Here is a 25,532-nt window from a genome sequence, read left to right as displayed (position 1 = left end):
GTGTGTGGATGCCCTGGGCATCTGGGGCAAAACGGTCTCTCTAGAAAGTCAGTACCTTTGACAGTTGCCCAGAAATCCAGGAGAATCAACGGAACTGCATTTGCCCTCCTCTCTCCCCACAGGCGTTGTCAGGGGAATCAAGACCATTTGGGACCAAAGTCAGGCTTGAATTTGGAATGAAACAGGTCTAGATAATGTCTCATTGGAGACGACCCTGCCCCCAAAAGAACTGTTAGTCACTAGGCTGACATCTCTTCAGATAGTCTGGGTCATGCTCCTGCTGCCTCCCACAAAACATGATTTGCGTCATAGAAACAGAGCTGAAAGCGACTCAAGAGTAATCTCATCCAACCCTCTGCAGATTCACAGGAAATTCACAGTTATCTCCTGCCCTTACCTCCCCCAGTGGCCCCTGCTCTACGCCTGTCCTTTCCCATTTACATCCTGTTAGACCCATCTGGTTTATTGCAGCAACAAGATGCGATTAGCAGCAAAGGGCAAAGGTTGAGCACAGGTGTGGTGAGCTGCACACTTCTCATCAAGGGGCCCACTTTCTCAGGCCGGTCCCACCCGCTGGCATTGAGCCGTATGGCTGTGACTGGGCTTGATAAGGCCCCGGTGCATGGACCTGTTGCTTTCTGTACTGGCTCCAGCATTTAATTAAATGGAGTTTTTGAAAACAGTCACTGAATTGGAGACACTAGAGAGAAGTCAGGCTGGTATTAAAGGTTAGCTTTTTGTTGGCGTTGTGATATCCAGGGTTACCACTGTATTTTTATATGCTATAACACTTTTGTCATAGTGTTAATAAAATTACAAGAAACTATAAAGATACTAGGTTTGTGGGGGCAATAATGAGAGAATTTGGTCATTAAAATAGAAAAACCTGGAGGCTAAAAAAATGAGTCTGACTCCTAAATTTCCTAGAACCAAAGAATTTGTCAAGGACTACTATGCTCTTCTGTGATTGATTTGTGGTAGCAGATTCCTAGGTACTGCGGTGAGATATGGTCGTGAGCTTTCAAGTGTCTTTTGTTCTTGTGAAATAAGCAACCTGGCCCTGAGGGTGTCCAGAGTTCCAGGGCTCTTAACCTTTGTTCTATGTCTAGAAGAATATAACTAGCTTTGAGTGGCATAGAATAGATGTCCAAGAAGCTGGGGGGGTGGAGGGCAGACCCTGTTGCTTCTGAGCAGTAGTTGCTATGCTCGACTTTTGCTCAAAGAGGTAAGTTAAGACGGGTCCTTTACTCAGTAGCCAAACTTGATCTGGATTAACACTCCTGCAATAGAAACCCATTATTATTTCCTGAGGAGACTTGCCTCAAGGAAAGCTAAGAAAATGACTTTCAGGAGGCTTACAAAACAAGAACTTTTAAAATAATACTTTGATCTCAGAAGGTAAATGCTCAGTTAGAAAAACTAGCTTGAGCCTAGTTGATAAATTTGAGGATCTAAGGCTTCACTGCAAGGCAACGGAAGGCCATTGTTAACTTGTCCTTGAGCTCTGGGAATTCTCCTGGAGCGCTTAAGGAAGCTGTGATGAGACCTCTCCTGAAAAAAACATCTTTGGACCGCCTCCCCCCACCACCACCACCACTGACCCAGCCCAGTTACCACCCAGTTTCGAACCTACCGTTTCTGGGCAAAGTGATTGAGTGGGCAGTGGCAAAATGGTTGCAGGTTTTCCTGAAGGCTTCCTCTGTCCTGGACCCATTCCAGTCCGGTTTCCGTCTGGGCTGTGGGACAGAGACAGTGCTGGTCACCCTCACAGACGATCTTCGTAGACATCTGGATCAAGGTGGATCAGCACTGCTAGTGTTACTGGATCTTACAGCAGCATTTGATACAGTCGATTACGACCTGTTGACCCACCGCCTTGCTGATGTGGGGATACGGGGGACTGCCTTATAGTGGCTTGTCTCTTTTCTCCAGTCGGGGACAGAAGGTGGCCTTGGGGGAGAGGTTGTCATCATGACACCCGTTGGTAGGCGGCATCCCTTAGGGTGATATTCTCCCCAATGTGGTTCAACAGCTATATGCGCCCTCTTGCCCAGTTGGTATGAAGGTTTGGATTGGGTTGTCACCAGTATGGAGATGATACCCAGTTGTATCTGTGGACGGACAGCTGCCCCAGATGCCTTAGCTTGGGAGTGTGTCTAGATGGTTGAAACAAAGTCAACTGAAACGGAATCCCACAAAGACGGAAGTCCTGTATTTGGGTCGTGAACTGTTGAATTTGGGGGTCCGGCTCCCAACCCTCGATGGGGCACTACTTATGCCCATGTCGACAGTTAGGAGTCTGGGGGTGATTCTGGATGCCTCCTTATCACTGAAGGTCCAGATCACAACGGTTGCCTGGTCTGCCTTTTTCTGCCTGTGGCAGGTCAGGCAGCTTGCCCCCTGCCTTCTGACCCATCACCTAACGACAGCAATCCAGGCAACAGTCACATTCAGATTGGACTACTGTGGCTCGCTCAACACTGGGCTTCCCTTGGGTCTGATCCAAAAAATACTCCGGGTCCAGAATGCAGCTGCGCGTGTCCTTACGGATACTCCATATAGAGCACATATAACTCCAGTTCTACGGCAGCTACACTGGCTCCCCATGGAGTTCTGGATCAGATTTAAGGTTTTTGGTTTTCACCTTAGCTGACTGGGACCAGCATATCTGCGGGACTGCCTCTCCCCACATGTTCCCTGGGGGATGCTCTGATGAGCTGCTAAAAACTTGCTGGGGTCTCTGGCCTCAGGGGAGCATGCCTGGCCTCGACCAGAGTCTTTTCAGGCCTGGCACCAACCTGGTGGGACCCTCTGTCTGTTGAGACCCAAGATGTGTGATCTTTCTGCTGGGCCTGCAAGGCAGCTGTTTTACCAAGCATATGGTTGAGGATGGGCCACGGATGAGCCTCCCCGCTGGCCACCTGGGGAGGGGGAATGTAACCCCCATCCTGTTTTCTTTTCCCTTCTGCTGGACCATTGCTGTTCCTTACCTCCCACCCGTAGAAACGTTTCAGAAATGTTTAATTGGAGCTGGGTAATATGGAGCACCATTTAGAGCTGTTTTTTACTACAGGACTATGTTTTTACGGTTTTACATGGACGTTTTAAAGGAAATTTAAACGTTGTTCTTATCTGTTCTGAGCCCGCTTGCGGGGAAAGTGGACTATTATTATTTGTCATTTATAGTCCGCCTTTCTCACTGAAACTCAAGGCAGATTACACAGTGTAAGATTAGTACAGTCAATTTCAAGAACATTTAATATGTAAGTTGAATATATTAAATAAATAAATCTCTATGGAGACTGATCTGTCCATACAATGCATTAAACTTCGTCAGAGCCCAGCTGAATTTCTTGCAGTGACACCATTCTCCTCCTGGCCAAGGGCTGCAGTGTGAGACCGTCCATAGAGGCACCATAGAGAGCTGTCGGGGCTGGTAAGCTACAAAACCAAGCAATGGCTACTCCCGTACATGGTCAATATCAAGAAAGGGAAAACCCACGGGAAGTAAAGGTCAATTTTTAAACACTTAAACAATTTTTATATATGAATTTTTGTATTTAAAGTGCAAGTGCTATAAATTAACTTAGTGCATCAACAACAATAGCATATCATATGATTCATAAATATACAAACAATATAAACATTCAAAAAGGACATATTCCAGTAGAAAAATAGCAGCAGCAGTCCACTCTTAATTTCCAAAAAAATCCACTGAAACAAGATTGTGCAATAAACTGTTGTCCGAACACCGTCTCCGTTGTTATTTCTTCTTCCGTGTCTTTATCTACTAAATTCTTCCAATGAGAAAAAAGCCGTGAGGGTGAGGTTGGTGGAAAAATCAACGCCCAACGCCCAATCTGGGGCCGGCTATAATCCACAGATTTCGCAGTGTCTTCCTCAAGAGCAACCACTACGGCCTGTATGCAAACAATTCACTGGTAAAACGTTCCGGTGCTGGCGGCTGTAAATTCTAATTTATAGCACTTGCACTTTAAATACAAAAATTCATATATAAAAATTGTTTAAGTGCTTAAAAATTGACCTTTGCTTCCCGTGGGTTTTCCCTTTCTTGATATGGAGCTGTTAAGCTGGCAGCAAACACCAAGCAGTTTTTTGTAGCAACCTTACACTATCTAATGTGTCAGAAAAATGAGACCCCAAGTCATTCCTTGAAGAAAGGGGTCAGGGCTACTGGTTGGAATACCTGGAGCAGAGATGGCATCAACTGGGAACCTTGTTAAAATGAGTCTGGTGTCCAAAAACAAAATGTATCTCCCTTATGCAAGGGGTTGCTTAAGGTGTGTGACAACTCCACACTGAATCTGGATCTTCCGGCAGGGTTTTGTTGCTGAGTTTGTGGAACAGAATGCCATGGCTTCCTTTGTTTAGCAGGCAATGCGTGTTGTTTTGATGCTTGGAAAATATAGGCTATGTAATAACTGAGTAGCCAATGACTGTAGTAATTAGAGCTGATGGGGTCTCTTGTGTGTTTGCATGTAACTTCTGAAACTCAGCTGAGATGGGTGACTGGGTCTCCAGTTAAGATTTGAGTGTTTAGAATAGGGAACAAGTTAGTGAAGTGCTTTGTCACGTTTGAGAGGAGAGGCAGGACGGTTGTTGGAATTCATTTGGCAGTGCTAGAGATGGTAGGTGTCAGAGATGTACAGAGACAGAGTTTGGCTGAGATCCAACTAAACTCCCTTTAGATGGTGAGTTACCTTAAGTAATTGCACTGCATTCATATGAAGCATTCATGAATTGAAAGCAGCTATTCTTCCATTATTTGTGAAGGGTTTTTTGTCCAACATAAGCATGTTGCCCATGTTTAAGAAGCCTCTTTTTCCAGAACTGCAGGCTGCTTCCTGCATGGGGCTGCATTGAGCTGTAACATGCCTAATAGAGAGATTTATCTCAGTCTATGCAGTTGTACTTTCTCATTGGACAAAATCCTCCTTTGCAATGCTTGAGAACCTCTAAGTTAATAAATAGTGAATCCGTGGCAAATAATTGTAACGTTACAAGTGTGTGAATGGATTAGAATTAAGACCTAATTCTGTTTTACGTAGGGTTGTCAGGTCTCCCAGGCCCCACGTGTGGGTGGAACTTACCTTGCACACGCGTTCCAGAGGACTTCCTTGTTTTGCTGGGAATTACGTCATTTCTGGCACGGTAAGGAAGTGAAGGCCCTCGCGTGGGCCAATTTGATAAATATCGGACCACAACACTAGTTGGGGATTCCTAGTTTTACAGAAGAGGATAATCCTGGAAAGAAATTGCAGCACTTGTTTTGAATCGCATTGCTTTTTAGTTGAGCCATGGTACTGTAGTAACTACCGTTCTTCCCAAATGCATGAAAAATAGATTAATTGAGCAGAAAGGCCTGGTTCATGCGTGCATGTACTTGCACCTAGTTTCTCTATACTTTCTGACTGGCAACTAAATAATATGTAAACGCAATAAAAACATTTTTGAGTTGTGCAAGGACATATAAAAGTTTCAGCTTTGAATTGAGTTCATTCTGTCATAGATAACTTCCTTTGATGCTGCAATTGATGAAGGTGCCTTTGTGAACACTTAACTGAAGACAACATACTGTGTTTCTCCTGCAGAATTTGAGTCAGGTAGAGACCAACAAGATTTTCAGGATGTAAGTTTTTTGAGAGTCAGAGCTCCCTTCTTTAGACACACCAAGAAAGTGTACACCCTGAAAATCTCGTTATTCTCTGAGGTGCCACTGGACTCAAATTTTGCTGTTCTACTGCCAACCAACTTGGCTACACGTCTAAAACTTATGTTTATCCTGGTAATGTCCCTGAAACTGGTGAATCTGGATTGGAGCTTATACATGCTAGTAGAACTTGTCTCTGAGTAATGGTTTAAGGGGCACTTTGTGGACTAAGGCCTTTATTTTTTTTTATTTTATCGTATTTGTATTCCCCCCTCCCCTCTAGCAGGCTCAGGGCGGATAACAGCATTAGGTTAGCTATCTAGGAATATGGAATTGCTCTAGACTTAAACTTGTGGATTTATTTTTATGTCATTATTTATAGTCTGCCTTTTCCCAATGAGACTCAAGGTGGATTACATAGTGTGAGTCAGTACAGTCAGTTTCAAAGACATTTCAATTGAAAATGTAAATAAGGTATATAAATGCAAATTTGCAAAGATTTGAAGACAAGCAAAAATCAATATAGAGCTGAAGAAATGCTGAAACAGATCGTGAGTAATTCTAAGCTTGACATATTAACACAGAAACTACCCAGCAGGATCTTATTTACAGCCACAGACAGTACATAGTAGTAAAGTCTGTAGTTCCTACCTCTTTACTGATGCAGCTCTTTGAGACCACTTCCTTAACGGTACAGCCCTCCTCCTCTCTGAGTAATTGAGTTTTGCATCATTGTGGAAAGCCAGGTGACCGGGAGCTTTCCTGACCCCTTCAGGTGGGCGTTCCGTTGGTTGGAGGCCGCCACAGAGAGGCAGCTGTGTGATGTTGCCCCGCTGGTCGTCCCAGTTCAGTGATGTCTTTAAGCTAAAGGGAATCTGACACTTGTACAGGCAATCTGATTTCATCTTTGATTTTGACTGCCGAGTCCTTGTGTTGTTCAGAATTAGCGAGGTGGCGCTAATTCTGGATGGGAGGGATGGGAGGGATGGGTAATATGCTAGAATAGCCACGATGTGGAGGGAATGGCAAAGGTGCGGATGGGTCTGCCTGATGGGCTGTTGAGAGAGGTGCTACGGGAAGGGCAGAGAAGTTGCCAGGAATCCAAGCGCACTAAAATAAGCACGCAGGGGGCTCCTGTGTATATTGACTACTTATTGTGATATCTTGTTGGTCATTTATTAAGAAACGACATACGTAGCAACCAGTTTTCAGCCAGCAGAAAGTATGGATTATTATTCAAAAGATTTATTTTAAGTAATGCTAAATACTATTGTTTGAGTTGCACAACTCAAGTTACACAACTAGGGCTTTCTCTCACTGTCTGTTTGTTGCTCTCTTGCTCTGGTTTTTGGTTTCTGAACTGTAAAAGAGTGCTGGTTCCTGCCCCGTAAGGAGTTGTGGGGGGTGACGGAGCGGTATCTCAGGATCCGACCTTATATAACCGATCTCTTGCGTGGGCCTATTTCGCAGCTTGGCTCCCCCTCCCTTCCTGGAGTATGTGAGGGTGCTTGGCTTTGGATCAATGACGGGTGGCACATCAGGCAGTAAGAACCCTAATTCCGCTTGGATTTTCGGCTGGTTTTAACGGGAAAAGTTTAAGGGACGAGGTCTTGTTCTGACATTATGCTTTTCCTGAGGGCAGAACTGACCCCTGGGCAGGCGTAGGATTGGATGGAGTCCAGATTCTTTCCCCCTCCACATCCCCATTGCCTCTGACTTTGATCATTGTGTTGGGAGATCACTTTCAGGATCCTTGTAAGGCCTGTGTTTCTGTGGCGCAGCTCTGGCAGAGACCTCCAGTGCTGGCAGCTCTTCAAACTCTGCCATTGCGAATGGGCAGATGTGCCTCTTCTCGCCCAGTGGGTAAAAACTGAAGACTGTGTTGCGCTAGGGCAGTCAGAAAGGAAAGAAATCCACTGGGTTATTGGTCCTTCTTTGCCCTAAATGGTCCTTCTTTCCTGAAGAACCCCTGCAACTATTCTGCTTCTCTTGACAGCGCCCTAAAGAGGGTCCTCCAGGTTTAGCCCCTCCTCCTCCTTGTAGATCCCTCTGCTGAGACCACCTTCAAAGTGGCTAAGTGCTGCGCTTTGGCTCAGTTAAGAAGAAACCTTTTATTAGTCAACATGTAATACTGAAATTAGAGTATGATGAGACTCTAAATTATATTGTCTGTATATAGATTTCATATTTGTGTGTACACAATGCTGCTAAGTTAATGCTGGTTGACCTTTGATTGCAAGAACTGAAATTAATGAAAAGATTTGCGCATCAGCCTGTCCCACAGCTGCGTGTCTGGGGCTCGCGGGTGTGGGGCCAAATCCGCGAAGTGTCCTTAGTTGCTGCAGTACAAGCACTGGCTTGTTGACCACAGCACCACCATATGCTTGGCAACTTAGTAGGACCGAATACTTTATTTCTTCCCGAGAATTCTGGGTGTGAAGGCTAGAGTCATGCACGTTAGCACATACGTTCATCTACGGTCTTCCTGTGCAGTCCCACATGGGACTGCGCACGCGCAGGCCTGCCGATACCGGAGATTTTAATAGCTAAACACCACCAGGGGGCGCTCCCGCCTCTCAGCGCGCATGCGCGGCCGCTTTCCCGCCGAAACGGACCTTAAGAGGCGGGGCGCCCCTCACATACCCTCAGTTTCTCTTTCGCCGCCGATCGTTGAGGTTTACAGCTTTCTTCGTTCGCGATGTCTGAGAAGGCCTTGTTTAAGCGTTGCGAGACCTGCAATCGTAAGATGACAAGGTCGGATGGCCATTCCATTTGCTTATATTGCCTTGGGGAAACTCACAACACTCAGGCGTGCAAGCATTGCCGCGCGTTTACCTCAAAGGCCAGGGCGGAACGGACGGATCGTTTGCATGCCTTTCTCTGGCAGCGTGCGATGTCGGTCGAGGACCCTCCACCGAAGTCTTCGTCTGCTCCGTCTGCGTCCTCTCGTCCTCCTGTACCTTCGGGTTCCAAGACTCCTCGTTCTCAGCCGTCTCCGAGTCGCTCGGAGTCGAGGTCCGAGAGGATCCCTTCGGGTCGGAGTTTGTCGGAACCGACCGCTTCGGTTCCGAGACATCTAGCAAGTCGACCTCCTTCGATCTCGTCGGCTGTCTCGGCTTCACCTGCTCGTGGCGCCCATAGAGGTTCGACTCCGTCGGTTCCGAGGTCGACTCCGCCAACTCAGACCACCTCTACGGTTCCGATGACTTCGGATCCTTCTGTGAGATCGAAGGCCGTTCCTGAAAAGAAAAAGAAGAAGCATAAGCATTCCAGTAAGCATGATAAGGCAGTGTTGGAAGGCTTACTCACCTCTTCCCCGTCGGTTCCGGTCGACTCCGCTCCCGTCCAAGTGGAGCAGCAGGCAGAGGCGAGTGATCGTCCGCAGTCCAAGACTCCTCCGGACCGGGTGGCTCAGGAGGACGATGTCGTTCTCCTCGAGAAGCCTCTTACCCCTTCCGGTCGGGCTCGATCGGCCTCGTACGAATCGGACTCTATTCAGTCGGCTCGGAGTCGACGGAGTCGGTCTGCCCGTCGCTCTAGCTGTCGGACCCCACGGTCCTATCGGAGCCGATCCAGGGAGAGTCGACGTCGAGATGATCCTGTCCCTCATTACTTTAGTAGGGAGAGTTCGTACTACTCGGACCGGCATTATAGAGGTGCTTCGTTGTCTCCCTCATTTCGAGTCGGTTCCGATGTTGGCTATGACCCGTCTCGCCTCCCGTCGGATCGGGTCTCTCCACGACCCCGGGCCCGTTACAGTGTTTCTCCTCTGTCGGAGTCACCTGAAAAGGAGATTGGGCCATCTGATGAGGCCTCGCCCACTGATGATTTTCGGGCCTACAACGAGTTGCTCCAAAGAATGGCGAAAGCCCTGGACCTTGAAGTGACTTCCACTGAATCTAAATTTACTGATAAGATATTGCAACATATCTATTCGGGTTCTACTCCCTCGATTGCCTTTCCCCTTATTGAGGGGTTTGCTGATCTATGGAAGAAGCTGCAGTCTCGACCTGCGTCTGCTACCGCCACTAATCGAAAAGTGGAGAGCTTGTACAGAACCAAGGACGATGCTCATCCGTTCCTGGCCGTTCACCCTCCTCCATCCTCACTTGTCACCGAGGAGATGCAAGCTCGGCCTCGCCAGGGCTCGCTATCGGCTCCAACTGACAAGGATAGTAGAAAGATCGATGCCTTGGGCAGGAAGTTGTATACTTCGGCTACGTTTGGCATCAAAGTGGCGAATTATGCCGCAATGATGGCGGCTTATCAGCTGTTTTTATGGAAGAAGGTGGCGTCTTTTCTTCCTAAGCTTCCCGAAGATCAGCGCACTCTGCTTCGGGTCATTCAGGAGGAGGCTGTTCGCCTATCCAGGCACCAAATTAATGTTGGGAGAAGTATGGCTGACACTGCGTCTCGATCACTTCTCTCCTCGGTGGTGCTGCGCAGGTACGCATGGCTTCGCACGACCGCCCTGCCAGTTGAGACGAGGAACAGGGTTGAGGACCTGCCGTTCGAGGGCACCACTCTGTTTTCAGAGAAGACTGACGAGTTCCTCTCTAAGAAGAGGACTGACCGTCTGACAGCCCGCTCGTATGGGGTTCTACACCAGCCGTCGCAGCAGCCTTCTCGCCCATACTATCTCTCCTTCCAGCGTGGCAGACAACACCGCTATCAGCCCTATCAAGGGTATGCTTACCAGCAGCGCAGGAGCTACCAGAGCCCACAATCTGCCTTTCCCAGACGGAGGCAGGGCCAACGTCCCAAGCCTGGTTCCCAACAGCATCAGGCCAAGGACCAGGACCAATTGCATAAGCAATTCTGACAATCACAGGGACCTGACCCCACATTTGGGGACAGGCTTAATGCTTTTTTGAATGCCTGGTGTTCAATTTGTTCCGATGTTTGGGTTTTGTCTATTATCCAGTTTGGTTATAAAGTTGAATTTCTTGGTTTACCTTACCTACGTCTCCCTGTGTTTTCTTCTGACCCCCCTCGTTCAGAGATCCTGGGAGAGCTCTCAGCCCTATTGCAGAAAGGGGCTATAGAGGAGATTCCGGTTGCTTCAGCTGGTTTGGGATTCTATTCCAACCTGTTTTTAGTGGAGAAGAAGGATGGTGGGCTTCGGCCTATCCTGGATCTTAGGGGTTTGAATAAATTTATACGAGTTCGTAAATTCAAAATGGTTACTTTACAGATGGTTTTGACCTTGTTGCCCCAACAGTCGTGGTTTGCAGTCCTGGATCTGAAGGATGCGTATTTTCATATTTCAATTTTCCCTGAACACAGGAAGTTTTTACGTTTTGTCTATGGGCAACGTGTCTTTCAATACAATGTTTTACCCTTTGGGTTGGCCACTGCACCTAGGGTGTTCACTAAGTGTGTGGCAGTAGTGGTGGCTCATTTACGCCTCCAGGGCTGCCAGATCTTTCCTTATCTGGATGACTGGCTCTTGGTTGGTGATTCTGCTGACTCTGTGTCCAATCAGGTGTATCTCACCTTAAATTTATGTTTACGCCTGGGTCTTTTTGTTAATCAGAAGAAGTCCAAGTTGACCCCGGTGCGCTCCATCCAATTTATTGGAGTGGTTTTGGATGGTGTTCGGGATGCAGGCTTCTTGCCTTCAGAGCGTGCTGCGAAAATTAAGAGGCTTATTTCGACCCTTCAGAGGTGTCGTTTCCAATCTGTTCGTTTTATCCAGACCCTTTTGGGTTGCATGGCTTCTACTACGGCTGTGGTTCCGCTGGCCAGGTTATTTATGCGACCCTTCCAATTGTGGTTCAATTCAGTATTCTCACCGGCCCGTGATTCTCAAAATAGGAGACTTTCCGTCCCTAGGGGGGTGCTGTCCTCCCTGGAGTGGTGGCTGGATGATGCTAATTTATTTAAAGGGATGGAGTTTGGTTTTCACCAAACTCATCTGTCAGTTACTTCCGATGCTTCCCTTTTCGGTTGGGGGGCTCACTGTGCTGGCCTTTATGCCCATGGGTTATGGTCTGAATCTGAACGTGAGGAACATATTAATGTTCTTGAGTTACGGGCAATTTTATATGCATTGATCTCCTTTACAGATGTCGTGCGGAACAAGTCCGTTCAGGTCCTGACAGACAACACGACGGCGATGTTTTACATCAACAAGCAAGGTGGCACGGCGTCTGTGGCTCTCTGCACAGAGGCGATGAGACTCTGGAAGTGGGCCATAGATCATGCTGTCTGGCTGCATGCAGTTCACATCCCGGGGGTGCAGAATTCCATGGCGGACCACCTGAGCAGACTCCACAGGGAAAACTACGAGTGGTCCCTCCAGGACAAGTATCTCGCCCCTATCTTCTCGGAATGGGGGACTCCAGAGTTGGACCTTTTTGCGACTGTGGAAAATCGCAAGGTCCTAGCTTATTGTTCCAGAGGAGGAGTAGGCCTAGAATCAAGTGGGGACGCGTTTCAGTTAAGTTGGTCAGGTCCCCTGTGTTATGCCTTCCCTCCGTTCCCGCTTCTGGCACGGGTCCTCAGCAAGATCCAGAGGGACAGGGCGTCCGTCATCCTGGTGACCCCGTATTGGCCGAGGCAACCCTGGTTTCACTCCCTTCTGAGTCTACAGACTCAATCGATCCGTCTCCCGGAGGTTCCCGATCTCCTGACCTGCAGGGGGGTTCTTCACCACGACATCAGGAGACTCAAACTCACAGCGTGGTTGATCAGGCCGGGGCTGCCTTCTCCGAGGCTGTGACTAATGTTCTCTTAAATGCTAGACGTTTTGTCTACCAGGCAGTCTTATGCCCTTAAGTGGGACAAATTTTCTGTGTGGTGTAGTCGCAGGGGTTTGGATCCTTTTGAGTCCACCCTTTCTGAGATTTTGGACTTTTTGTGGGAGGTAAAACAGGAGGGTTTGGCCAACTCCTCAGTCAAGGTTTATCTGGCAGCCATTTCTGCCTTTCACCCTCCAGTGGATAGAAAATCTGTTTTTTCCCACTATTCTGCCAAATTATTTTTGCGGGGATTGAATAATTTGTTTCCCCCTGTGCGGGCTTTGGTCCCTCAGTGGTCGTTGCCCCTGGTTCTGACTCGTTTGATGTCTAAGCCGTTTGAACCCTTGGCTTCCTGTCCACTTCGTTTTTTGTCCATGAAGGTGGCCTTTTTGGTTGCGGCTACTTCAGCCAGGAGGGTTGGGGAGCTAGCAGCGTTATCTTGCGAGCCCCCTTATTTGAAATTTCACCCTGAGAAGGTCGTTCTTCGTACAAAGGTTGAGTTTTTACCTAAAGTAGTATCCCGTTTTCATTTATCTCAGGAATTGGTTCTGCCGGTTTTCTTTCCGACTCCGGCTTCTGAGGCAGGGGCGGCCCTTCATTCTTTGGATGTTCGCAGGGCCATTTTATTTTATTTAGATAGGGTAAAACCGTTTAGGGTTGACTCTAATTTGTTTATTTGTTTTGCTGGACCGAAGAAGGGTAACCGGGCTTCGGCTCAGACTATCTCTAGATGGGTGGTCCAGGCTATACTGACCTGTTATTCTGCTGCTAACTTACCTTGTCCTTTGGAAGTGCATGCCCACTCCACCAGGTCCCAGGCGTCGTCAGCGGCTCTCTTCAGGGGTGTTCCACTCCAGGACATCTGCAGGGCGGCGACGTGGGCCTCGGCGGATACCTTTGTGAAGCATTATGCGCTGGACATCCTAGATAGAAAGGAGACAGCGGTGGGCACAGCAGTTCTGCACTCCATCTTTGAGTGATGCTTTGGCGTCACCTCCACCCAGGTATTTAGCTTTGGAATCTTCCCATGTGGGACTGCACAGGAAGACCGTAGATGAAAAACAGGTTTTACTTACCATAACTGTTGTTCATCTAGGTCTTCCGTGCAGGCACACATGCCCTCCCTCCTTCCCCGCTAACTCTCTTGGTACTTACCTTGCAGGGGGCGGCGAAAGAGGAACTGAGGGTATGTGAGGGGCGCCCCGCCTCTTAAGGTCCGTTTCGGCGGGAAAGCGGCCGCGCATGCGCGCTGAGAGGCGGGAGCGCCCCCTGGTGGTGTTTAGCTATTAAAATCTCCGGTATCGGCAGGCCTGCGCGTGCGCAGTCCCATGTGTGCCTGCACGGAAGACCTAGATGAACAACAGTTATGGTAAGTAAAACCTGTTTTTCCTTGGCCACCTCGTTCAGGAGGGAATAGGCTTGGCGTGTCCGTATCTGTGAAAGTGCCGGCAGTTTTAAAAAGCTGCCTTGTTTTGGTGATGACTATACTGTGTTATGTTCTCTAATTTTGTAATCCTATTATCGCATTGCTTTTTAAATATATTGTACTGGTTTTATTGCATCTTTTAATTTCTGTAATGGCACTGTTGTGTCTCCGTGAGAATCAAATAAATAAACATACTGTACCTTATCATGCTGCTCTGTAGAGGCAGCGGTAGCCTTAAAACTGCTTCCTTATACTCTGGTTTTTTCAACACTGAGCTTGGCTTCCAGGCTAAACTTCTTCAACTTCTGTTTTAGATGAGGTCTGTATCTGTGGATCTAAATATCGATCCTTCCCTGCAAATTGACATTCCTGATGCTCTCAGTGAAAAGGACAAAGTGAAGTTCACAGTCCATACGAAGGTAGGACTGGCAGGGGTGGGGGGCTTGCAGTATTTACGGTGCAGTCTTACGCACAGTTACTCCCCTGTAAGCGCGTTGAAGGTAATGCAGCTACCTAGCCAAAAATAAACTGAAATAGAAGCGCCTGTCTTTTTCATTCGTTTATTTATATCCTCCTCATCCGTAAAACTGTCTTGGGGGGCAACTAAGAAAGAAATACTTAACATACTGTACGTATCTTATGAGCGCCTTACTTGGCATTTTGCTGCTGGCCTTCTTAATCGGTACCAATTCTGATTTGTATGTTATAAATAAAAATGAGAAACGCGTGTCCTTTTGGAGCTTGCAAAGGGGTAGCCAGTCAAAATTTGTAAAAAGTAGATCCTGGAGAACTGTTAAATGTCACAGCGAGTAAGGAAATGCAAGAATTACTCAATACTAATGGTTGCTGCCCTTACTCACACTGAAACACTGGACTCCCTTGAAAGTGTGTTATATGTCTCTGGGAAGTAAAAGCAGCTAGTGCTGGAGGCTGTCTTAAGTGAATCTTTTCATGCTATGCAGATTTTTTCCTTACAAGGCATTTTATTCATTCTGCAAGATATACTTCACAGCAATGTGCATCTTCCAGTTTGTCATTCCGATTTCCCAGTTCAATGTCTTTCTGCTTTTGTAACCTTTTTTCCCAGTATGGTGTGTCAAATCTTAGACTTGCCATAGACCTGTTTGCTTTCATTGATTTCCTCTTTTTCAGGTTCCGTTCCTCAAGCTTTTCCTCTTCCTTTCCTTCTCTCCAAGCCAATTCTCAGACTTGCTTCTGCGTTTCCTCCCCTGCTTCCAACCTCATGAAAACCAAGCTTTCGTTTCTGTTGTTCCCTGTCCCCTGTAACAAGAACTGCTCATGCTTTTTATCACACCTGTGTATCCCGAAGGTCTAAGGTTGCTTGCTTGCTTCTCCTCTACCCTGCTCTGCTCTCTGGATGTCTTTTGGATTTCTCCTTGGCACTCTTGCTAGCAGCCCTTTTGGGAGCTCCTAAGCTTTGCATCAGATCGTCGGAAGTGTGCATGAGCATAAGCCATCCCAGATGACATCTCTGCACAGGGAATGATAAGTAATGTCTCCCTCTGCCCTCCTTTTTGCTGTCCCTCTTCTCCTCTTTTAAACGTTCTGTTTGAGATGCACAGTGCGTAGTTTTGATTGTTTGCAGGCTGCCTAGTATTTTGGTGCTGTAAACATTCTTTAATTTTACTCTCTGTGCTTGCATTTTTGGATTCTGCCAAACCCTTGTCTATCAGAGTAAGCTACCTGTCTCTATTTCAGACGACGCTACCAGCTTTTCAGGGCACAGAATTCTCTGTTACAAGACTACATGAGGATTTTGAGTGGCTGCATGAAATCCTTACTGAAACAGAGGAATATGCAGGACTGATTGTGAGTATTTCCATGGAACTTGCTGGGTGCGCCATTGGGCCAGAGGGTGCGCGAGGGGGGAGCGGCTGGCCCTTCTCAGCAGAGCTGACCTCAGGGCCGTTGTGTGAAGAGTAAATGGAGGAACGGAAAAGAAACCACACAGCACACTAAGCTGCTCGCAGGAAAGGTGGGATAAAATGGTAACAGAAGGGCAGTCCTTACTTTGCCGGAACTCTGACTTGTCATAGTCTATAGCGGCTTATATTCTTAAAATCTTTTTGTAGTGCACAGTGGTGGCTAACTATTCACGTGAAGAGTAACTCTTTCCCTCTCTGGCATTAGGCTGGGAGTCCAGATTGAGAGGGTATGGCTTCCCAGCACGTAACTAATGCTAAGGTGTGTGTGCGTGCGTGCGTGTGAGATGCATTGGGTCCAGCACACTCGTTTTCACTGTGTTCAGGATGTTGGCCAAGGGCTGCTACGGTAATAGCAATCTTTTTGCACACTTAATTTCCTTACAGTTTTATCTTTAATGTAAGTTTGTGGATCTGCATGTGTGTCAGTTGCTGGTGTTAATATACAGTAACACATCCCATGCACTCCCTCCCCACACTGCTGGGTATGGGCCTGATTCCTAGAGTAGATAAATAGCATGACTCCATTTTGAAAAATTCCAAAGGCCCATTACTCCCCAGAGGAATAAACGTGCTGTTCCAATCCCTGCCTGAATTAACAGATCTGACTAGCAAACTACTTATATGACTCCTACAGAGGCCTCTTTCTGGGTAAGATTTTAGTTAGTAACAAATCTCTTAATCCAAAGATACCCCCAGCCCCTGCAAAGCCTGACTTTGATGGCCCTCGCGAGAAGATGCATAAACTTGGGGAAGGAGAACTGTCTATGACGAAAGAGGAATTTGCTAAAATGAAGCAAGAGCTGGAAGCGTAAGTGTGACTTCTTCATTATCTCCATTCTGTGCAAACCTCTTGCCTTGTAGGTCTGCTCCTAGGATCAAAAATCCTTGGGAATTTACTCCTCTATGAAAACTGCCCAGTGCAATTGTGGACAGTATCAGTTTCCTGTACTGTATATGCTTTACAGTATAGATTCTATGTGCCCATATATACCCATAATCCTTTCATTTGCGGGCAGCCATGAAACTGTGTCCACTGGTGTGTCTGTCTTGAATAAAATGAATGCTGTTAAATTCTGATCTCTCGCTTTTACAAAGATTAAGCCAGTGCAAAGAGTGCAATCTTGTGTTGGTTTTACTTTTCTCTGAAATGTACACATTTTGATTTTGCATACCTACTCATAAACCTTAGAGGGGAGACTTTAATATAAATTTAGCCAGCTGAATGTATGCTTCGTCGCTGTTCTGTGCAGTCCCACATTGGAGACTGTGGAGGCACAGGCCGGCCACAGAGAGAGAGAGTTTCTAGCTCTAGGGTGCGCTCCATAGTCTGAACGAGCACGTGGTGTTTTCCTGCCTAAATGCCTTGTAGAACAGAGCTCCCCCTTGTCCCTCCGTTCTTCTTTTGCCGCAAGTGAGATGGTTCTTTCTTTGCTCTTTGTCTCTTTCATATCTTTAACTCCATTTTGCCTTTTCTCGATCCTATCCTCTTTATTTCTACGAGTGGGGACACTATGTCCCATAAAGTGCTCTTCAAGAAATGCTCCAGATGCAACTCAAAGACACCGCACAGAGCTGAGCACAATCTGTGTCTATTGTGCCTAGGTGAGTCCCACAACGTATTCACCTGCTGGCATTGTCAGAGATTCACCCCAAAAGTATGCAGGGACGTGGCATCCCAACGTAAATTGTTTTTACGGGAGATGGTCCTCTTGGGCTGCTCTAATCCAGCAGCTAAGTCGTCTGCTGAGCAAGACCCCGACGTTCCACTCCCTCGGTTCCGAAGATGGGACGACGGGAACGGTTGAAGTGACGCCCATCAGTTCCAGCGACAGAATCAAAACCGACTGCAGTAGTGACTCGTGATACCCGAAGTAAAAAACGAGTTCATCTAAGCGTCATTTCCCAGAATCAAACTGCTAAGAAATCAAAAGTGAAATCCAAGCATCCAAAGAGGCTTGCCTCTACCTTCACCATCCCATTGTGGTCATCAACACTTGGCCTCCTCCACACCCTCACTGATCATTGAGGAGGAAGTAATCAAACCTCCCTCTATGCCATCTCCTCCGCTTACTCTTTGGGGAACTACCAGAACTGCGTTCCTGCGCATTCCCCCTCAAAATGAGCCCTGGTCTCCACAGTGCTCATTCAACAAGGGCTCAGCCATCACTGCGTTCCTGCGTGGGGCTCTTCTGCGAGATGGGCCAGACGCCTGCTCATCAGCAGACACATTCTTTGACATTGTTCTGTTGACATGAACTCCAGATCTGACGCAGCTGTGGGGACCACTGCTACACTCGTGGTTTGCTTGAATTCTTCTCACACCTGCCTCCATTGGTGAGTAGCTTCTTATACTCCCAGTGTGGGACTGCACAGAAGAACAACAACGAAAATAGTGTTGCATTTACCTGTAACTGTTGCTCGTCAGGTGTCTTTTGTTCAGGTACACGTTCCCACCCTCCTGCCCCATTGTGAGAATCTTTTAACTTGCTTCTTCGGTGGCTCAGGAGCGCTGAAGGGTAAGGGACCACTCCAGTCTACAACAAAGCATTTACGCAAGAAAACACCACGCGTGCGCATTGAGACTCTGGAGTGCCCCCTGGACCTTTAGTGCTAGAAAATCTCTCTTCGTGACCAGCCAATGCAGCCCCCAACGTATGCCTGCACGGAAGATTTTCTGCTGCTATAAGACTTAGAACAGGACATTGCTACAACTGTGACAGCACATTGATTATTTTTCACAATTTGGATGTATAAAGACATTTTGTTGTACAAACTGAAGAAGATGCTACAGTCAGTATCAACATGAGTCATATCTGAGACCTTAGGTATTTTTGCTCTCTGTTTCTATGTATAAATATTGATATAATTTTGATATCCTTTTCTTATTCATTGTTTATATGGTGTTAATTTTACTATTTTGTAATTATATTGGATAGTTTTGTTCTGAGCACAGTCATTATTGTGATTTTATGTTACATTTCTATCTACGTAATTACTCCTTGTGGTTGCTTGCCTTCAGTTTAGAGGTCCCTTTTTTCTTTAGTCGGAGGACTTCTTCCCTCTGTATGGTAGAAATCAGGCAGCAAAACCAGAAAATTGCTAGCGGGAGTCCCAACACTGCTTTTCTGTATATCTAAATGTAAAAATAATCACAAATCCAGTACGTAAAATAAATGTCTCCCAAAACAAATAGACTGCTATTTTTAAAAATACCAAATGCCACTGACCAGAAAACAGAATAACCGCCAAAGCTTTTCCTTAGTGGCAGCTGAACTCTTACAGACAGAGTGAACTCCTACACGAGGCGTGGCACCCTGAGTCCGGTCCAGTCCGACTGGCAGGGGGCCTCCAGGGTCTCAGGCCAAAGCCTGCCACATCACCTGCCACGTCATCCTTTTAACTGGAGGTGATGGCGATTGGACCTGGGACCACCTGCATGCCAAGCAGATGCTCAGCCACTGAGCCGCAGCTACTCCACTAACAGGGAATGTCTTTTTTAATCTATGCTGCTAACTATAAAAATTCCAGATTCTTGATCATGCTTTTAAATCTCAAAATCCATTCCACTCCACTTCTTAGTAGGCATTTATCATTGTGGCAGTCCAATCTTTGTGTGGCTCAAAACTTAAAGTCTACGGGAAGGCAAGTGTGCTCTAAAATAGGTTTAGGTAGGGGCAGCCATTTTTCAGTTTGGTAAATTCAGGTTGAGAAATCCAGACTGGAAGAAAAAATGGCTATCCCCCAAATACCGAATTTGGTAATACAAAGCAAATTTGGTAAAATTCAGCCATTGTTTCCTATGGGAAACTCAGTTCGAGAATTTCCGGTGATTTGGGGGGGGGGTCATTTTTGACCAAATTTCACCAAATTTGCAGAGGGCGTACTCCTAACTTTACTCTAATGCCCCCCCCAAAGTTTCATAATATTTAGACCCTGGGGGGGGAGCATTTTATGGCTCCCCAAAGAAGGTGACCCCAGCTACCTCCGATCTCTATTATTCCCTAAGGGGGAAACTGTGGAGGCTATCCAGGGGGCTGCGGGTGGCAAAAAAATCCACCAAATTTGCAGGGGAACAAATCCTGACTGTTCCCCAAGCTTCAGGGAGATTGGACCTCAGGGGCCACTTCATCCCCCCCTCCCAAGAAGGTGCCCCTAGCCACCTCTAATCTCCATTATTCCTTATGAGAATAAGCCAAGCCTCTATACCAACAGAAACACCAATCAAACCACTATAAAGAAAGAGGAGCCCCAACAATGGGAAAACACAGACCCCCCCCCGCCCCCAAAGAAATGAATCTAATGAGCAACGATAAAACAGCAAACAAAGCACTCCAACAAGATAAAACAATCTCCCCAGAAGAACAATCAGCAAAATGAACAGTAAATACAACCGAGTTCAAAAGCCAGAAACCGAAGCCCCCCCCTCACAAAAGCCCAACCAAAGCACCCTTCCACACAGCTTTAAAAAAGCAGTTTTTCAAATGCAAACTAAAAAAAACCCCTTTTCCCTTCCCCCAACCCTGTCCCTCCCAGACATCAGGCCAACCCCCACCTCTGAAAGAGAGGGGAAATAACCCGAGTCTAATGACTCGCAAATGCAGGCAGCAGCAGTCAGCAGAAGTCTTCTAGGGGCAGCAGGTCTTGGTATAGGCAGCAGAAGCCAAGAATCCATTCATGCCAGGTCAGGATCTACTCAACAAGTCAAAGCAGGCCACAGTCGCAGGCAGGCACGGACTGTCTCTCAGTCTCCAGGCTAGAGCAAAATAGAGGCTGCTCTGAGGCAAGCCTCCTAATTTAACTCCTTTGCAGCAGCTTTAAAAAGGCAATCTTCTTCCAAAGAATCCCATTGGCCAAAGAAGAGCGCTCCTGCAAGGACTGTCCACTCGCTCCCTCCTCCCTCCCGCCTCTCCCTCCCTTCCCCTCTCCCATCTGGTTAATAGAGGCAGGAAGCAGCGTTTCTTGGCTGTTCCCTACCAAAGGAACAGGAAGGAACAGCCCAGCTGCGGTTTCCGAATTTTCCCAAATAAGTTGGGTAAACTTAAATTGGGTATTACCAAATTTCTTTGGTAATATGGAATTAGGTAATAACAAATTTTACTGAAATCATGCAAAATTCTCTAATTTTTACCAGATTCAGAACCCAAATCGCACACCCCTAGTTTAGACTCTTCAGGTGTTTTTTTCATCATATCACAAGGGTATTTGGTGACAGAAACAATCCCGTTGGAACTACAGGTAGTAAAAATCATGAATTGTGTTCAGTTTGGGGCACCACAATTTAAGAAGGACATAGACAAGCTGGAACGTGTCCAGAGGAAAGGAGCAAAGATAGTGAAGGGTCTGGAGACCAAGTCCTGTGAGGAAAGGTTGAAGGGGCTCGGTATGTTTAGCTTGGAGAAGAGATGACTGAGAGGTGATACCATAACCATCTTGAAGTACTTGAAGGGCTGCCATATAGAGGATGGCGCAGAGTTGTTTTCTGCTGCCCCAGAAGGTCGGACCAGAATCAACAGGTTGAAATTAAATCAAAAGAGTTTTTGGCTAAACTTCCTGGAAGTTGGAGCAGTCCCTCAGTGGAACAGGCTTCCTTGAGGTGCTCCTTCCTTGGAGGTTTTTAAGCAGAGGCTAGATGACCACCTGACAGCAAGGCTGATTCTGTGAACCTGGGCAGATCTTGAGAGGGAGGGCAGGAAGGGTAACATCAGTTCTCGTGGCCCCTTCTTACACACCCTGGGTAATGCCGATTGCCACTTTGGAGCCAGAAAGCAATTTTCCCCAGGCCGGGTTGGCTAGGGATCCTGACGGTGTTTTGCCGTCTTCTGGGCATGGAGCAAGGGTCGCTGGAGGTGTGGGGAGGGGAGCTAATAGTGCATTTCCTGCACAATTGTGCAGGAAATTGTACAGGGGGTTGGACTAGATGATCCTGGAGGTCCCTTCACACTCTATGATTCAATGAATATATGCTTGCCAGTAAAACTTAGTATGAAAAACTTCCTATGTGTATTCTTTCAAATATGTGTGGTTTCTACATGTTCCTTTCTTTCTACCGCTTTGGTTTTCACCGCTTTTGTATCCTTCTCTAATACAATGGACTGTCTTTGAAAGACGTGTCAGACCTTCGCATCTGTGCATGTTGTTCCTACTGAAGCGGGAAATTATAGCCACAGCTAAATGTTTGGCACTGTCTGCTCAGGTGCTGTTCACTTGTTCTTTGGAGGGGAGTACCGAATTCAGCCTTCTGTCTTGCATAATGTGCTGTTTTATTAGCAGCACCCACTGTTTGAAAAGTGGGTGCCTGGCAGTGTTGTACTCACCATTGTGGGTTATGCATCTAATGGACTGGTGACCGCTTAGCTGCTTAATTGACAACTTACTGATAAACGTGTGGAGAATGTGAACGACACTGAATTGGACTCCACGGTCTCTTTCTTCTAGTGAATACCTTGCAGTTTTCAAGAAAACGGTGTCATCACATGAAATCTTCCTTCAGCGAATTTCCTCCCACCCTGTTCTCCGCCAAGATCATAACTTCCATGTCTTTCTTGAATACGACCATGATGTAAGTCACTGTTCTGTAGTAGTTGGAAGCAAATAAGACTCCAGTAAACCAAACTTGACCAGCTCATGGTTCGTTAAACTGAATGTGATCCCCGACTAGAGATTTTGACCCACCTGGAGATTTTTCTAGCCCCCTTTTTGTTGCCTGTCTCAGAGTGCACAAACCAAGAACTTGTAATGGCCCCTGGGAGGTCAAATTACATGCCTTGGGCTTTGTGAGTTGCAAGTTGCGCAGGACTGCAGTAAGGTTTTTAGGAAGCTCAGATCGATATGGCCATAACGAGGCTTTCTTTGTTGTCTTTACTGCAGCATTTCTTGGACATAGGAAGAGAAATAAATGTGGGCAGGGCTGCGGAGTGCAGTAAGAGAACGAGATGGCTCTCCGCTGTCCTTAGCAGAGCCATGAAAGCTGTTTCTCACATTCCAGCTGTGCTGCTTTTAGCCTCACCTCCAGGTTTCTTACCTGTAGAACTTCAGATCTGGGACAACAAATCCTGCATTTCTGTTGAGATGCCAGCATAATAATGTCGATGGGCAGGTGGGGCTGGAAGCCGTAATCTCACCATTTTAATCGTTTGTCTTAGCTGAGCGTTCGGAGAAAAAATGCCAAGGAAATGTTTGGTGGCTTCTTCAAAAGTGTCGTGAAGAGTGCTGATGAAGTTTTGTTCTCTGGGGTTAAGGTAAGATAATAGTTGATTGTCTCGAGTAAATCTGCCTGTCTTGTCTTGTCTTGTCTAGATCTTCGCTTCTTGTGGGCTTCCAGCTTCTGAGTTGGAAGGCCTTCCCCTATGCTCTGTTTGCAAGGGTGCCTGTAGTGTAGCTTGTCGAATTTGACTTGAAATAAGGTTACTATATTGGCAAGTCTCTTCTAGTAAAAAAGTTATCCAATACAATGCTCGAAACTGCTTTTACAGAAGATTTTTAGAAGCGAGCTGTGTGTGGGTTCTGTGCCGTCAAGTGGTTCCCAACTTACGGTGACCCTATGAATTCATGATCTCCAAAACATCCTATCATTAAAAGTCGTGCTCAGAACTTGCAAACTGAAGGCTGTGGCGTTTTGTACTGTGTCAATCCACTTCACCAGTCTTCCTCTTTTTTTTTTTTTACTACCTTCAACTTTTACTAGCATTATTGCCTTTTCCAGTGAATCTCGTTCTCATGATGTGACCAAAGTGCAATCACCACAGTGCAGTCATTTTAGTTTCTAGGGAGAATTCAGGCTTGGTTTGGTCTAGAACCCACTCATTTGCCTTTTTGGGCAGTCCCTGGTATCCGTAAAACTCCTCCAACAACGTATTTCAGAAGGATTGGTTTTTTTCTTGCGAGCTTTCTTCGCTGTCCAACTTTCACACCCCTGCATAGTAAAGGAGAATACTACAGAATCATAGCATTAGAAGGAGCATTGCAGACCACCCAATCCAACTCCCTGGCCGGTGCAGGAACAGCCTGAAGCCGACGAGTGTTCATCCAGTCCCTCCTCGAAGACGGTGAACGAGGGGGAACCGACCCCATCCCTGGGCAGACGATTCCGCTGCTGGATTACTCTGATGAAGTTTTTCCTGGCGTCCAGCCGGTACCTTCCCTCCTGTAGTTTAAACGCATTACTGCAAGTCCTATTCTCTGTTGCCAACAGGAACAGCTCCCTCCCCTCCCCTGAGTGACAGCTTTGTATTTGTCATTTGTAGTCCACGTTTCTCACTGAGACTCAAGGCGGATTACGCAGTGTGCAGTTAGCACAGTCTGTGTCAAGGACTGAGAGAGCCAGTTGGGTGCAGTAGTTAAGAGTGATGGAACTCTAATCTGGAGAATCAGGTTTGATTCCCCATGCCTCCACTTGATGCCAGCTGGGTCAGTCACAGCTCTCCCAAAGCTCTCTCAGCCGCACCCACCTCACAGGGTGATTGTTGTGGGAATAATAATAACATACTTTGTAGACCGCTGTGAGTGGGTGATAAGTCATCCTGAAGAGCGGTATATAAATTGAATGTTATTATTATTATTAAACTGCAAATATACTCAGTACTTGAGCGAAAACTCCAAGCTGATACACCACTTCCTACCTTAGACTGGGCAGCTGAGAAGGGGCCCTTCTAGCACTAGCACTCGAAGGAAGCAACCAGGTGAAAACCCTGGAAAACGTTTTACAACAACTCTGTAGCTCTCACGCCATCTGGCCCGTAGGGAAGGGATTCAGAAAAAAATATTCTTCGACTGGAGCCAAAATCTGCCTTAACGTCCCGTATCTTAATTTTTGCTATCTGAAAAGTAGAAAAAATCGAAGTTGAACAGAAAGCACGCTTTGTGGTAAATAACATAAAATACGTTATTTGGGGTCACACACTCCAATAAAACTAATAGCATATTCTGATATGTAGTTAACCTTTTTATTTTATCTGTTTACATTATTTACAGTCCCCCTTTCTCACCGAGACTCAAGGCAGATCACACAGTGTGCATCACTCCAGTCAATTTCAAAGATACTTCAGTAATGTAAATTTGACAAGATTTAAAACTAGTAAGAACCTAATGCAGAGTTGAAGTGTAATGCTAAACAAAATGTAAGCAGTTCTGAGACTGACATATTAAACAACATAGAAAGAATTGTACCTGTCCCTTAACTTCGGCATTTCTTTGAGGCGGCTTCCTTACAGCACAGCCCTCCTATCTGAGTAAAAAGCCCCCTTGAATGAATCGGTTTGCTTAGTTTGCAGAAAGCCCGGAAAGTGGGAGCTCTGCTGACCTTTCAGGCAGGCCCTTCCATAGGGTGGGGGCCACCCCGGAGAATGCATGCACGCAGGCCGCTGTTAATTTTGCCCACGTGCGGGGGGGGGGGCGCCTGCAGAAGGCCCTGTTCAGCAGGTGGGCGAAGCTGCCATGGCAGGACATAGGGAGAGAGGTGCTCCCATAGGTATGCTGGGCCAAGGCCCTGAAGAACTTTGCATGTGATAGCCAGGACCTCTTGAATTGAGCCCAGTAGTTTAGGCAGCCAGCGAAGTGACTGCAGAATGGAAGTAATATTGATGCTCTTCCTAGCTCCTGATAGTAAATGAGCTGCAGCGTTCTGCACCAAGTGGAGTTTTTGAGTTAACTTTGAGGGGAGACCTATGTACAGTTCATTGCAGTAGTCCAATCTCAGCGTTGCCATGGCATGGATCCAGCTGGCCAGGTGGGCCATGTCAGGTAGGAGG

At 46.8% G+C, this 25,532-nt stretch overlaps 1 protein-coding gene across 4 annotated transcripts in view; it reads left to right on the top strand.

Annotated features, from left to right (window-relative positions):
• SNX5 (sorting nexin 5) overlaps positions 1–25,532 on the top strand; it is a 41,058-nt gene that overhangs the window by 2,766 nt on the left and 12,760 nt on the right. For 3 of the 4 annotated variants that reach the window (XM_054984592.1, XM_054984591.1, XM_054984594.1), the window contains exons 2-6: positions 14,155–14,259; positions 15,560–15,670; positions 16,473–16,594; positions 22,222–22,345; positions 22,929–23,024. In XM_054984592.1, the coding sequence (XP_054840567.1) occupies positions 14,155–14,259; positions 15,560–15,670; positions 16,473–16,594; positions 22,222–22,345; positions 22,929–23,024 (558 nt within the window). Of the gene's footprint in view, positions 1–5,089; positions 5,173–14,154; positions 14,260–15,559; positions 15,671–16,472; positions 16,595–22,221; positions 22,346–22,928; positions 23,025–25,532 lie in introns of those variants that run through there. The other variant, XM_054984595.1, reaches the window with a different exon arrangement.

The sequence above is a fragment of the Eublepharis macularius genome, chromosome 7, assembly GCF_028583425.1.
Source record: "Eublepharis macularius isolate TG4126 chromosome 7, MPM_Emac_v1.0, whole genome shotgun sequence".
Lineage (NCBI taxonomy): Eukaryota > Metazoa > Chordata > Lepidosauria > Squamata > Eublepharidae > Eublepharis > Eublepharis macularius.
This window is presented reverse-complemented; position numbering and strand designations above follow the sequence as displayed.